This window comes from Pelodiscus sinensis, chromosome 1 (assembly GCF_052426305.1).
Source record: "Pelodiscus sinensis isolate ZL-2025 chromosome 1, ASM5242630v1, whole genome shotgun sequence".
Classification (NCBI taxonomy): domain Eukaryota; kingdom Metazoa; phylum Chordata; order Testudines; family Trionychidae; genus Pelodiscus; species Pelodiscus sinensis.
This window is the reverse complement of record NC_143052.1, coordinates 84,208,362-84,221,851: the sequence shown is the minus strand read 5'-3', so window position 1 is coordinate 84,221,851 and position 13,490 is coordinate 84,208,362. Positions and strand designations below refer to the sequence as shown.

The 13,490-nt window shown below is 40.9% G+C and overlaps 1 protein-coding gene across 3 annotated transcripts in view; it reads right to left on the bottom strand.

Moving 5' to 3' along the window:
* The window catches only part of NEDD1 (NEDD1 gamma-tubulin ring complex targeting factor), a 45,846-nt gene that overhangs the window by 25,471 nt on the left and 6,885 nt on the right, over positions 1 to 13,490 (bottom strand). For all 3 annotated transcript variants that reach the window (XM_006118281.5, XM_075933837.2, XM_006118280.5), the window contains exons 5-7: positions 11,998 to 12,138; positions 2,683 to 2,912; positions 1,402 to 1,603 (exon numbers count right to left, since the gene is read on the bottom strand). In XM_006118281.5, the coding sequence (XP_006118343.3) occupies positions 1,402 to 1,603; positions 2,683 to 2,912; positions 11,998 to 12,138 (573 nt within the window). The remainder of the gene's footprint in view (positions 1 to 1,401; positions 1,604 to 2,682; positions 2,913 to 11,997; positions 12,139 to 13,490) is intronic.

The following is a 13,490-nucleotide window of genomic DNA, read 5'->3' as shown; positions in this document are numbered from 1 at the left end:
GCCTCTGTTTGTCAGGGGCTAGAGATGGATGGCACGAGACAAATCGCTTGATCATTGTCTTCGGTCCACCCCCTCCGGGGCACCTGGCGCTGGCCACTGTTGGCAGACAGGCTACTGGGCTAGATGAACCTTTGGTCTGACCCAGTACGACCATTCTATGTTCTTATTCAATACTTGCAAAGAGCAAATCAAGTTTCAATTGGATTAATAAATCTAGCCCTTCTCTGTTAGTTTACTTAATTTCTCAAATACACTGCTGCTGTTGAGTAATAAACAACATTTTGTTTGGTAAAATGTTGACTTGTATTGCTGCAAATATTTTCTGGCTATAGAGGTCCTCGGAGAGAAAACTTCTAGCAGGGCTTGTTGAGCTTGCTTCCTGCAGAAGAGTCACAGTGAGAAACTGGGCTGCTGAAGCCTAGTTTAAGGGTGTATTTATACTAGGAGGTGAGGGAGTGTGATTCCTAGGTCATCCTTACTAGGGAGATAAAAATTTCCAATGATGGAGATTCCATAAAGAGAAAGTTAGACAAACACTTTCCAGGGATAGTCTAGTTCAGGTATCAGCAAGAAGTGGCCTGGGGGCCGGATCAGGACCTCTAACGCTTTGATCTGGCCTGTGGACTGCATCTTGCTGCTTTCTATTTATATCCTGCCACACATGCCACTGAATGTCCAGGTGGTGGATCAGGTAGCAGGAACCTATTTAAATGGCTCATGGTTGTGGAGTTACTGCAGGAGCATCTGGAGCCACAAGTCCTTCAAATAGCCACAGCAATCTCAGGTGGCTTCCAGGCAATGGGGTCGTGGCAGGGCTAGGAGCTGTGAGTCCTTAGCTGTGTTTTTAATTCAAAGCTTTTGGCCCCAGACAACTCTGAGAGGAGGATAATCCCTAGCTCTGTCTATTCCGCCTTAGGCCCCACCCCTTCCAAGAGAGGAGTCATCCCATGACCATGTACCAAAATTCATGAAGTAGCCCACCTGCAAAAATTATTGACCACCTCTGGTCTAGATGGTGTTTGGTCCTAACATGAGTGCAGGCGACTGGACAACCATTTGAGGTCCCTTCCAGTCCTATGATTTTGTCTATGCATGAGATGGATTTAAGATCAAACTTGTTACACAAGACAACAAGCAAAAGATAGTAATTGTAGCAATCAGATTTTTTTACCTGAAATTGCTGAAACTGTACTTAAGAATGAGAAGAAAATTAAAACAAAGTGTATAATTAATGTTCGTTTTCCATAGTGTCACTTGCTGTGTTAACATATCTGATTCTCCATTATGTTCATGTCTATAATACGATGAAAGTTCAATCTACATATTTCTTTACAAGACTTCAAGTTACCAGTTTCCTTTTTATTAACAGAAGTACGAGTGACAAAGCAGCAAATGTTTTACCTTTGAACTAGTACTACTATACTGAAGGCGTATACATCTCACAGAGGTTTTGTGAGCACTGACTGTTTTTACCGGTGACGTCAGCTTTCTTAGATCATAATGGTAAATTTTTCCACGAGAAGAGCCAATAGCCAGAGTAGTGCCATCAGGCATAAAATCCACTGCTGTCAGAGGAGATTCAGCTACCAGAGTTCTCAGTAGCCTTGAGATAGGAGAAATATGGAAAGATGTTATAATTCATTATTTAAAAGACTTTTTAAGGCAGTATTTTTGTTTAACTAGACTTTCCAAACAGCACTGAAGAATTACAGCAAACTAGAACAAAGACCTATGTAATTCAATGGCAAAATCGACCATTTATCTGTACTTCTAGGGCAAAGGTGGGCAAATTACAGCCCACAGGCTGCATGCAGCTCCTCAAATCTTTTACCCCAGTATTCAAGCTCCCGCCAGCAAGAACAGTCAGGAGCTTGCTCTGTTCTTGTGCTCAAGCCAGGGTGTGGGAGCAAGAGCCTGCCTTGCTCAGCTCTGTGTATGCAGCAGCTCCGCATGGCTCCCAAAAGCAAGGGCAGCAAAGGGGCACCACACACGGACTGCAAGCCAAGTGCCGGTTTTACATCTCCCATTGGCAGGGTGACAGTAGGCACTGGGAATTTAGGAGTGGCGCCTGAGAAAGGGGCAATGGGCAGAGCCACATGGGCCACCTCTGCATGTGAAGTGGAAGCAGGAGGGGCCGATGCTTCCAGGAACTGCTTCAATTAAGCACTACCTGGAACTTGCACCCCTGAACCATAACTGAGAGCCCCCTCCTGCCATCCAAACCCCTCAGTCTCAGCCTGGAGTACCCTCAAGCATCCAGAACTCCTCATTTTGGGCCCCACCGCAGAGCCCAGCCAGAGCCCTCACCTCCAATGTTGTCAGTATTCATGGCCATTCATACAATTTCTATGCTGAGATGTGGTCTTCAGGCCAAAAAGTTTGCCCACCTCTGTTCTAAGGTCTAATCAAATACTACTTAAGTCAGTGGAGATGTACCTGTAGACTTCAGAGGGCATTTGATTAAGCTTTTAGCAATACTTGTACACTTACAAATTATCAGGATATACCCTAAAAAGGGATCTAACTGAAGTACAACCAGTTTTTCAAGAGCATTCGATCAAGAAGCTTTCATTCTTAATATGGTCTAACTTTACAACAAACACTAAAAGTTACAAAGAACTGAATGAAGTTCCCATACAATCCACTGATAAAAATGCTTACCAAAAGATACATAATCCTTACTTTTTACTTGAAGTGTCATAGAGAATGATCCTTTTATCCAAACCTATGGTTACAAGTAGCAACTCATTGACTGGAGAAAAACAGATTTCCGAGGCTGGAGCTTTGTGAGCATTTTCAAAATTATGGTATGGATTTTGACTATTTACATCCCACAGCGTTACAGTTCCACTGTCAGACACACTGCCCAGTAAAGACTTCTTAAAGGAAGAATATTTCAGGTGTCGAATAGGCTGTAAAATTAACCATACAATACAATTTGTATACAAAATTAAGGTTGAAGACAACTAACTCAATTAGCCCTACAAAGTCATCTTCATAGGATTGCAAAAGTTACAATAAGACAAGTCATCATTCAATAAAGAGTGTCATAATGTTTCATAGACATAATGCTTCAGAGGAAAGTGGATAAAAACTAAAATACTCCCCAGGGGTGGGGCTTGCAGCCAGTGTGCTCCCAGCCTCACTCACAGGGAGCCCCATGGTACCTCACACTGCTGCCTCTGTATCAGAAACAGCAGCACACGGAGGCAGATGGAGATGGTCTGAAATGTTGAGCTGGTTTAAAAAAACATCTCACCATGCAGACTGGCTCCTACCTGCCACACTGGATACAGAAGCAGTAGTGCAGGGCAGAAACAGCCCCTGTTCGCAGGAGCTCCTGCACTCCCCATGGACAGAGGCTGCTCTGCCATCCCACTTGCGTCTACTCTCTCCCCCCGCCCCCCGTGCTGCTACCTCTATCAGCTGGCTCCCCCGGAGAACCAGCCCCCTCCTGCCTGCCTCTGCTGACTGTGTGGCAGGCAGCAGGCGTGGGGGGGAGGCGGGAGAGAGGGAAAGGCAGCTCTGCAGGAACTAGCACGTGCCAAGAGCCAGCTCCTGCCTCTGCCTCCACAGTTGTCTCAGATACAGAGGCAGCAGGGTGGGAGGGAGGGGAGTGTTGCGTGTAGACATATGGATTAACCTAGGCTTATCAATTACAGGCAGTCCCCGGGTTACGTACAAGATAGGGACTGTAGGTTTGTTCTTAAGTTGAATTTGTAAGTAAGTCGGAACTGGTACATATTGTAGGGGAAACTCTAGCCAAACATTTCTCCAGAGCTCAGTTTTATTCTCCCACACCTCACTTCCCTCAGTCCTTTATTCTCAAGCTGAGGTGTCTGCTGAGAAAAGCCGCTCCGCATCTCCCTGATCTGCTGGGGGGGGAGGGGGCGCGGCACTAGCTTCGCGTCTCCCTGGTCTGCTGGGGAGAAGCAGCTAGTGCGGGGATGCCTCACCCTGTTTGGATGTAGGGATCCGATGTAAGTCGGGTCCATGTAACCCGGGGACTGCCTGTAATCATTTAAATGGCTATACACTAAATTCCTATTCCTTACCATGTTAACCTTTAACATCCCTAAAAGAAATACTGTAATTTTACTAATTGTTACCTTAACAAGAGGGTTAAACATTTTTAACTTCACCTCAGTGATCTGATGTAATTTGGTAAAATATGATGAAGAGGAGAAGGAAGCTATAGCTAGCACCAGACATAGCATTTGTAATGTAGGAGAAGACTTGGTGGCTTATTTTTACCATTGATGCCCAATGACACAATGTGGGCAATATACATTAGTGAAAGTACAATAAATGAGGAAATTAAGATGACCAACGTGTATCATGTTTGTATTTTAACTTTGCATGCAGAGTTCCTCGCCTCATAATGGATGTATAAGTGCATGATTTTATGTCTGATCTGAAGTGACTGGTGAACGTGACCTCCACCAGCTTTCTGAGTACCACCTCTTCAAAATGTACAGAATAGGAATGTTAGATAGCGTGTAATTGAACAGTCACATAACCGCATCAAATTTTAGCAGTTATACAACTATTCAATAGCTCCCAGGGATGGGGCCAGCAGCCAGTGTGCTCCTGGCCCCACTCCTGGAGAACCCCCCTGCTACCCTGCGCTGCTGCCTCTCTATCAGAGGCAGCAGCATGGGGTGGCATGCAGGAACCAGTCAGCAAGGGGAGCCAGTTTAAATAACTGGCTTTCCATGCAGACCGGCTTCTACTTGCCACCCTATGCTACTGTCACTGTATCAGAGGCAGCAGCAGCCTCTGTCCCTGGGTAGTTTGGACCCCCAAGGACAGAGGCTGCTCTGTGGGATGCTGGAGCAACTTCTGTTTGCAGGGAGTTTAGACCACTTGCCGACAGAGGCTGCTTCACAGCAGCCTCCCCTGCCCCTGCCCCGGGGGAGAGGAAGGGAGAAAGCTGCACTGCAAAGCCAGTTACCCCCAGCACGGGCTCCTATATGTCTCCCCCGCCGCAGTAGGCAGACGGGTCCATGAAGCTATCTCCCAATACATATTGGCTCTCTCACCCTCCATGCTGCTGCCTCTCTCAGAGGTAACAGATGGGGAGGGGGAGGAGGAAGGGAGGGAGAGGCATATCTGGTGCTTGTGGGGAGCCTGCTTAAAGCTCCCACCTCCCCCACACCCACTACCTCGGATACAGAAGTAGCAGGAGGGGATGGGGGAAATGCATGTAGTCGACACAATTAACTGATAAGCTCAGGCTTATCAGTTAATCATGTTGTCATCTAACAAGCTGACATCTTCAGTAGAGAACTCACTTCATTCCTGCAAAGTCAGATGCCATTTTCTATTCAGATGCAAAAATATGTCTCTCTCAAGGAAACAAAGATTGGGATTTGAATTATCCAAGGGAAAATGTAGAATTCACATGCACTCAATGTGGTGCTCTATGCCCCTTTAGTGGTAGCAGGGCGAATAAAAAGGTAGACAAGCTCTATCAAGCTTATATTTTAATATTTACCTACTAATAGAGTGGGATGGGGTGAGATGCTTTGGCAGTGGAATTTACAGTTATTTGCAACACAGCAATATGGGACTTCAATATCTTAGGATTCGTACTAGGTTCTGTAGGGAAGGATATTCTAGCATTTAGACCCATCAGCTCCTCTGTATCCTTCTACTCCTACCCCTCTTTTGCTGCCACCTTGTGTCCATGTTCATCCTTCCCTAACTCCTAACCTCTACCATTGCAAAATTCATCCCTCCCCCGCTATCGTGTTTCTTTCTACTCCCTGTCCCTCTCACTCCTGCTCCGATCCTTCCACCCTCCCTCCATTTCTCCTTTCAATACAACTCTTCCCCTTCGAGTTAGGAAGCTTTCTGGTTAGGTACTAGCAGGAGAAGCACTTACAGCACAGGAGAGAGAATTTTCCTGTCTCCTGGCATCACAGAAGCCAAGTGGAACAATTGCAAGTAAAAGTCTCAGGGTGTAGCCATGGTCGTTGTTTTTTCAGTTACAGACTAATGGTCCTACAGCACCTTAGAGACTAATCAAAAATGCAGATGGTATCATGAAGTTTCGTGGACACAAAAGAAGTGGGTTGTGCCCACAAAAGCTCATGATACCATCTACATTTTTGTTAGGCTCAAAGGTGCTGCAGAACCATTTTCTGTTTAAGTTTTTTCAATTACAGGTAAGTCCTGCTTAGTCCCTATTGCCCTGGACTCAAGCATATTCAATGCAGATATAGACTGGCAGCTCAACTGGTCAAAGATGCCAACAAGTCTCTATAATAATGTGCAAACTCATAATGTCCAGAACCTCTCATGTGGCAGGCTTTTCTTCAAACAGCAAAAGACATATCCCTGATACTAGTGGGACTTCCCAACCATGTCAAAGTTCATGTCCCTGCTCTAAAGCACAGAAGTACAAGAGTTTTGCAATAAGACAGTTGTAAGTCACATGAGTAGGGGCCAATGCAAGCATGGTCAAGCAGGAGCACCAATCAGCAGGGGCAAAGAACTCCTCTAGGGCAGGGAGAGCGAGCTCCACTACCTCTGGGGTTGCAGGAAGAGAGGGTAGAGTCAGTTTCTCCAGCCATGGAATGGCACAAAGTGCCCCTCCAAAAGTAGCCAAATGTTTAGTCCTGTGCACACTCTTGGTTTAGGCATGAGCAAAACAGTGTATTTCCCCCATATCATTCTCTGAAACAGCTGAACAATTTTATCTGAAACTTTTGAAAAATATTCAGACTGTAGCAGACATCCATCATAGAAAGTTTCAACATAACAGTTACAGTCTGGCAAAGTCGTAAGCAACTGAAACAGGGGAAACAAGTTGTCATGAGGCAACCTTAATTAAGGTGGCACCAACTGCACCACATATGATGCATCCTAGCTATAGACACTTTACTTATAATTCCTAACACGACAAAGATTAAATTCAACACCATATCTTGGAATGAAAAAGGGCCCATAAAAGAAACACTCCAAACTTCTTACATTTAAAGTTTTGGAATTCCATTATAGCTTTACTACAAGAAAAGTATTTCAGTTATTGAACAGTCTGCAGAGCTGTTGTCTAGGACTCACTGGAGTGACATACAATTAGAATTTAAGAACCTTATCAAAAATAGCATGTCTGCAGAAAGAATGGAGCTTGTTTTTTATTTTAAATAAATTGGAAGCTGTACAAGCAATTGGATTTAATACTTCAGAATACAGGGACTACCACACTGGATCAGACCTGTGGACCTTCTAGTCTGGTACCCCATCTCCAAAAGTGATTAGCATCCAGTTCTTCTGAGGAAGGCTTAAGGGGTAGGGCCAAAGAATGAAATTGCCCTTTAAATTAACTACATCTACCAATGTGATGTGATGTAACCTTATGAATTGTGGCCCAATTTTTATGAATGGGATTTTATAAATGAAACAGTGTTAACCATTTTTAGATTAATTTGTTAGTAGCCTGTTAAGTTTGAAAAACCTGTTACTGCAACTAAAGAGACCCCAAATTGTAACTGAAACCCCATTTTAAACTTTGTACTGCCTTAACTCTGTTTAAAGTTAGGTATGTGTGTTTATGTAACCTCATTTAAAAGTATCAATGTGGGGGCGTGTGCAAAAGGATCAGTCCCTGACACCAGCCTGTCTGAGTGACCACTGCTAGCACCACCTTCAGGTTCAAAGAACAATACAGGTGAGCCCTGCAAAAGAAGCCATCCAAGAAAAAAGACAAAAGCCCCATAAAAAATTATCAAAGTTGCATCTGTCATTAACTGATAACTAATGGACATACAGTGCCCTGGAGCAGTGGGAGATGATAGGATCTATGGACGAAAACATAAAAAGATTAGTGCAAAACTACAGGATTGGGTCTTTCAGTTCTGCAGTCATCCTCTAGGAGCATCACTGTGCACTGAAATGACCTGGCTCACCTCCTCTTGCCTAGACCACCAGGTTAGTGGAATAGCATGAGCAACTGAGTCTAGTAATTATATTCCATTCATAGAACTGTGTGTACATGTGCGTGCGTTTGTGGGGGGTGTATATTTTTAGTAGCTAGGGACAGTGAATGAAGAACTCCTGCACAATCAACATGGCATATAGCTTTATTCCCCTAACAAAATTCTAATAGTTCTATTTCTCTTCATCCAACAAAAACACCATACAGCGAACAGATGCAGAATAAACTGACCCCCCTTTTTAGCTCACCTCCTAAACAACAGTAACTGAAATTAGCCTAAACCAGTGGTTCTCAACTTGTTTACCATTGTGGCCACATATGCCACTCTCTTGGTGTTATGTACTACCTACATGGCTCAGAGGATGTCACATGGGCTGCAGCTGTGTGCTGATTGGGCTGCAAGTAGCTCATGGTTTGAAAACCACTGGTCAAAACCCTCTGAAGTACTGGAGCTTAAGAAAGATTTCTGCAGTTAGTAAGCATAGATAAGGGCCAAGGACCAAGACTAAACACTACAAATAAAAAAATAAAAAATAAAAGTATGAAGTACATTTTAGTGTCTGTATATGTGATTCCCACTGATTTTAGGGAGTTCTTTACATGGAGGACTTCCAGAAATATTTTACTGGTGCAAAGCACTGGACTGGTAGAAATGGAAAAAGAAATCCTCTGTGGAGCCACAAAACAGTGCGATACAGGATGGCACAAAGCAAGTTTTCCAAGCACTATGCCCTAGCTCCAATTGGAACAGAGGGTCTTTGTTGAAGAAAGGGTCAACCAAGCCAAAGCACATTTTTAATCTCTGGACTCGTTGCCAAAGCAGTCATCAGGGAACATGTGTTAGGAAAAAAAAGCTGCTTATAATCCACTGCCAAAAAAAAAAAAAAAAAAAAAAAAAAAAAAAAGTAACCATAACTCACAAGTATAGTGTACTGATTAAAAACAAAAACCTCACCTTTTGATATAATTAGTCAATCTTCGAAGAAAATATACAAAAGACAAAAAATCCAAACAATTACAGAAATAGGGGAGAGAGAAAAATACCTCAAAGTCAAAACCATTCCAGCTGGATTGATTAACATTATGAAGTTGCAAATGTCAATGAATAAACTAATCTCTTTCATACCCCAACAGATATATGGTAGATAAAAGTTAGTAGCTGTGGAGTTCACAATTATTGTTTCACTGTATGAAAAGAATAGAAACCATCACATCTTCAGAGATCATCAGCTGCTCATAAACCTAAACTAAATCTTGGTGCTGTGAGAACAGTGCTAGGCATTCAAGATTTGAACAAAAGTTTTCTTTCAAAATGGACTTCAATACATTCTCTCACAGGAAACAAAAATATAGTAGTTCAAATAAAATCTTAATCAGTAGTTGAAGACTCTAGATGGTTTACATACAGTTTAGTGCTAGTTTGTAAGTTGCACAAGAACTTAATTCTAGTAATGCACATAGATGTGAATTTGCATTCACAATTAACGGGGCAATTCTTGGGTGAAATGCATGTTTCATACCTCTGAAAACATTGTGATGACAGCTTTAGAAATGAACTGGTAAAGAAATGATATCCCATTATACTGAATCAGACAAAGGCAAACCACTTTTATAATACTAGCTTGGCCTCAGCCTCACAACGAAGATGGCTAAGCCTCTGCAGTTCCTTCCCTTTCGTAAGGGTCACCCCTCCTTAGTTAAGCCAAAGAGCATGAGCCAGAATTAAGAGGTATAATACATTGTTTATCCTTGAAAATTCACTCTTACAGAATTAGAGCCTTAGACTATAAATTGTTGGATTTGGCAGATCTATAAAACCATTATATTTATCTTTAGATAATAATTTAATCGTATAACTCTGCAATTATCTACAAGTTCCAATGAAAATCAAAACTGAAAAATAGAACTATATAGGCATATAGGAGAAAAAAATTGTAGACGATGAACCATATGCAGCTAATCAAGGTATCTAAATAGCTATCATATTAAAATTGTGTGGCAATTACATATTTTGATACAAAATGGCCCAGCAATCAAGTACCATTCCCCATAACTCATTTGAAAATATTATAGGCTCTTGAGAAACAGTATTAGCTATATGTGTGTAATTACTTTAATGTAGTAGCTAGAATATCTTTAACAATCTTCCAATTTAGCTGACAGTAAAGCTTTTGATTCAATCTTTATCAAGAAAATGGCTATTCACTGTATTATTGCTAATAATCAGAAAAGCTATCTGATCTCTCTCTAATGAAAAAGAGAGAAAATATACCTGAACAGCAGCTACTATAAAGGTTTATGAAATCTAGCACCTATTGAAAACACCACTTGATTAGTGTAACCCAGCTGAAAGTTTTCCACTTCCTTGTTGCTGTTTCTCAAGTTCATAATTCCTGTTGTTTTCACTATTATGGTCTTAATAGTTAACTGTCCCTAAATAACTGTCAAAGATAACCTCCAAAAATAGCCATTTATACAGCACAAATGACAAATTGACTAGTTCAATAGCTGGATTGCTTTTTTAAACAGCAAACAATTCTGTATGAATATAAATGGTAGATTTATTGAAGACACAACAAGCACAAGAAACTAAACTTTGGTTTAATGATTTTACATAATTTCCTTCATCCTAATGTGTATTAAAACAATACCTTTTTCCTGTGAAAAATCTTGTTAGAACTTCATTAACTATTATGTTCAGTGTTAGACAAGAGGACCTTTTCCAGCTTTATGCCAGCACAAGAGAGGCAAAAGGCCAACTGCAACAGGTGACAGTAGCCAAGACACAACTTGGCTGGTGCTGGAAATACACTAGGGCCTGCTTGATCTATACTAGATCAGGGAGTTGGCTTAAGGTACACAACTATGCAAAATGCATAGCTGGACTGGCTTACCTTAAGCAGAGTGACGGAGATGTCCGCATAACAAGAGGCCGATGGGAGAAAACACTTCCATCACTTTCCCTTACTCCTTGCAGAAGGAGTAGTCCCGGACACCTACATCCACATCAGCAGGTGATTTACAGGTCTATAGTAGACCCACCAAATTGACTGCTAGAAGATTAACCTCTGAGGTGTCAATCTTCTGGTAAGTATAAACACACCCTAGGAGTCATAAGTAGGGCAGCCTGGGAGAAGTATCAACTCTGTACATCACGTAGGCAGCCTACCTTTATTCACTGTAATCGCCTGATGTGCTCCAACTATGCCTCCCTTCCTCTTCACAATTGCTACTACCAATTCCAGCGTATGCCCCAGTCCATCGCTATATCAAAAAGCTACACTGAGGGTGGTGAATAGTCATTCTGCTGATTATATTTCACAGGGGGCTCTTAGAGAGATTTCCTCAAGGAAATCCACAGTTTTGCAATCTCTATAAGCCTGCAGAAAGCAGAGTCTACAGCTGAGACCTGTAAGTGGTGCATAGGCCTTGTACTAGAACTTCGCACAGAGATAGGGTAAAATTCATCCATCTGCACACGATAGAAACAGATCTTATTTGTACTGTATTTCAAGAGCTGTGCAAATTCAACAAAATTCTACTAGGACTTGAGTATCAGAATGTTAGCTAAATTTCAAATACAGGGTTATATTCTGCCTTAACTGATTTTTTTTCCTAGATTCCTTAAAAACTGAGCAAATTTAAAGTTAATCTGGAGGTACTGAAGCCAATACAGAAACCCATAACTGTTTTTCTAAAACAGAGTACAAATATACTTTAAACATGTCCAGTTTTGACTCTTCACATTCCATTTCCTGCCATATCAAACTGGAATAGAACTAAAAACCCTCCTCTCTCATGTGCATTTTTAAATTTCCAGAAAAGAGATGGTAGGTTTAATAATCTTTATAAAAAATAACTACTTGTAGACACAATGATGATTAACATTACTAAGCAACAAGAATTAACACATTTTTAATTTCACATTTATAAACCTACAAACCTGAAGCTTTACAGTACAAAAATTACTATTTATGATAGTGTAAAATATTCAATAATCTAATATTAAACACCAAACCCAAGAAAGTTACTATTTCAGTATACATATACTGTACCTGACTGCTGCCATGACCAAAAGGAGTGCTGGATAAATTGGTAGTAACACTGTGTAGAATAATTTCACCACTCATCGATCCAGAAGCAATGTAGCAATCATTCCAATTAAATGTTACACAAGTAATTTCATCTTTATGATCCTGAAAGAGAAAGAAACGACTAAAACAGAGTGCTGAAGAATGTTCTAGCAGAAGACAAAAATATAAGTTTGAAACAGGTATCAATTACCTGAAAAAAATATTTTTACATACTACAGTTATAAAAGTCTGAAAGTCAGGAAAAATACTTAAGGTTCACAGTTATAATGATACATTTTTAAAAGGTTTAATGGATGGATTACTGGCATTGATATGGGATTAGAGTTAAGGATGCAGGGAACCTTAGCTATGATTTGAAAATCTGGAAATTTTTCCCCAGATTATCATGGCTTTTCTTAATACAACATGTCTGAACTCAGTTTTGTAGCTGATCATAAAAACCTATTTGTATTCCTACTATGAGGAACTTTTTTTCCCCCCCCCAGTCAGGAATGTAAGATTATACAGATTGTGTTTAATTTCATTTTGGCTTTCCATTTGCAACACCCAGGGCAAAGTTCAAAAATTATGCTCATAGATTTCAGACCCGTCTATCTGGACAAACTTTGTGATGCATGCAGACTGCTTGAAATCCTTTAAGGAGTCTTCAGTCTAGAGTGCTGACTCTACAGAGATATTAATAAGGTCTTAGCAAGTGACCAGCAATCAGCCATACAGCCTTTTTTCTTGTCAACCTCCACTGCCCAGAGGCTCTAGTTGCAAACAAAAAATGCAAATAAAATTAGTTTGGAGTTACCACAATGACTTGTTTTATGAGCAGTGGCTTTTACTTAATTCCAAAAAAGCAAGTCTCACTTTCAAACATTAATGACAACATATCTTAGTTGACTAACTTTTTTTTTTTTGTATAGTAGATGGGGTATTTGGTTTAAAAAAACCCCAACAAAAGTAATTATATCCTTAATTATGGAGTTCATAGTACTGCAACTCCCCAAGATATCATGGAAACTATCACAAGATTTTTTGAATTAACACTTTACTAAATCATTGAAAATCTAAAACGGCCTGGTAAAGGGGGGAGGGGGCATACCTCGCTTTAAACACATACTTTTGCTCATTAAAGTGCCAATCCTGACAACACTTCCATACATGTTAAAAGTTAAACTTTAAGAATATATGCTTAAGCATATCCCTTTATAGTTGCAGGATCAAGGCTGTAATGAAGAAGGAATATTAGAAACTACAGTTCTTGAAATAACTTGTTTTTGGATTCGGTTTTTTTGTCAGTTTCTTCCAATACGAAAATCCCATTCAAAATATTTTGAAATCAGTTTGTTACTTCAATCTTGAATCTGCAGAGACTTACACATGTGCTTAACTTTAGGCCCTATGAGTAGCATCCCTGATTTCAACTGAACTGCTTATAGAGCATGAAATTAAGCATGAGAGAGTCT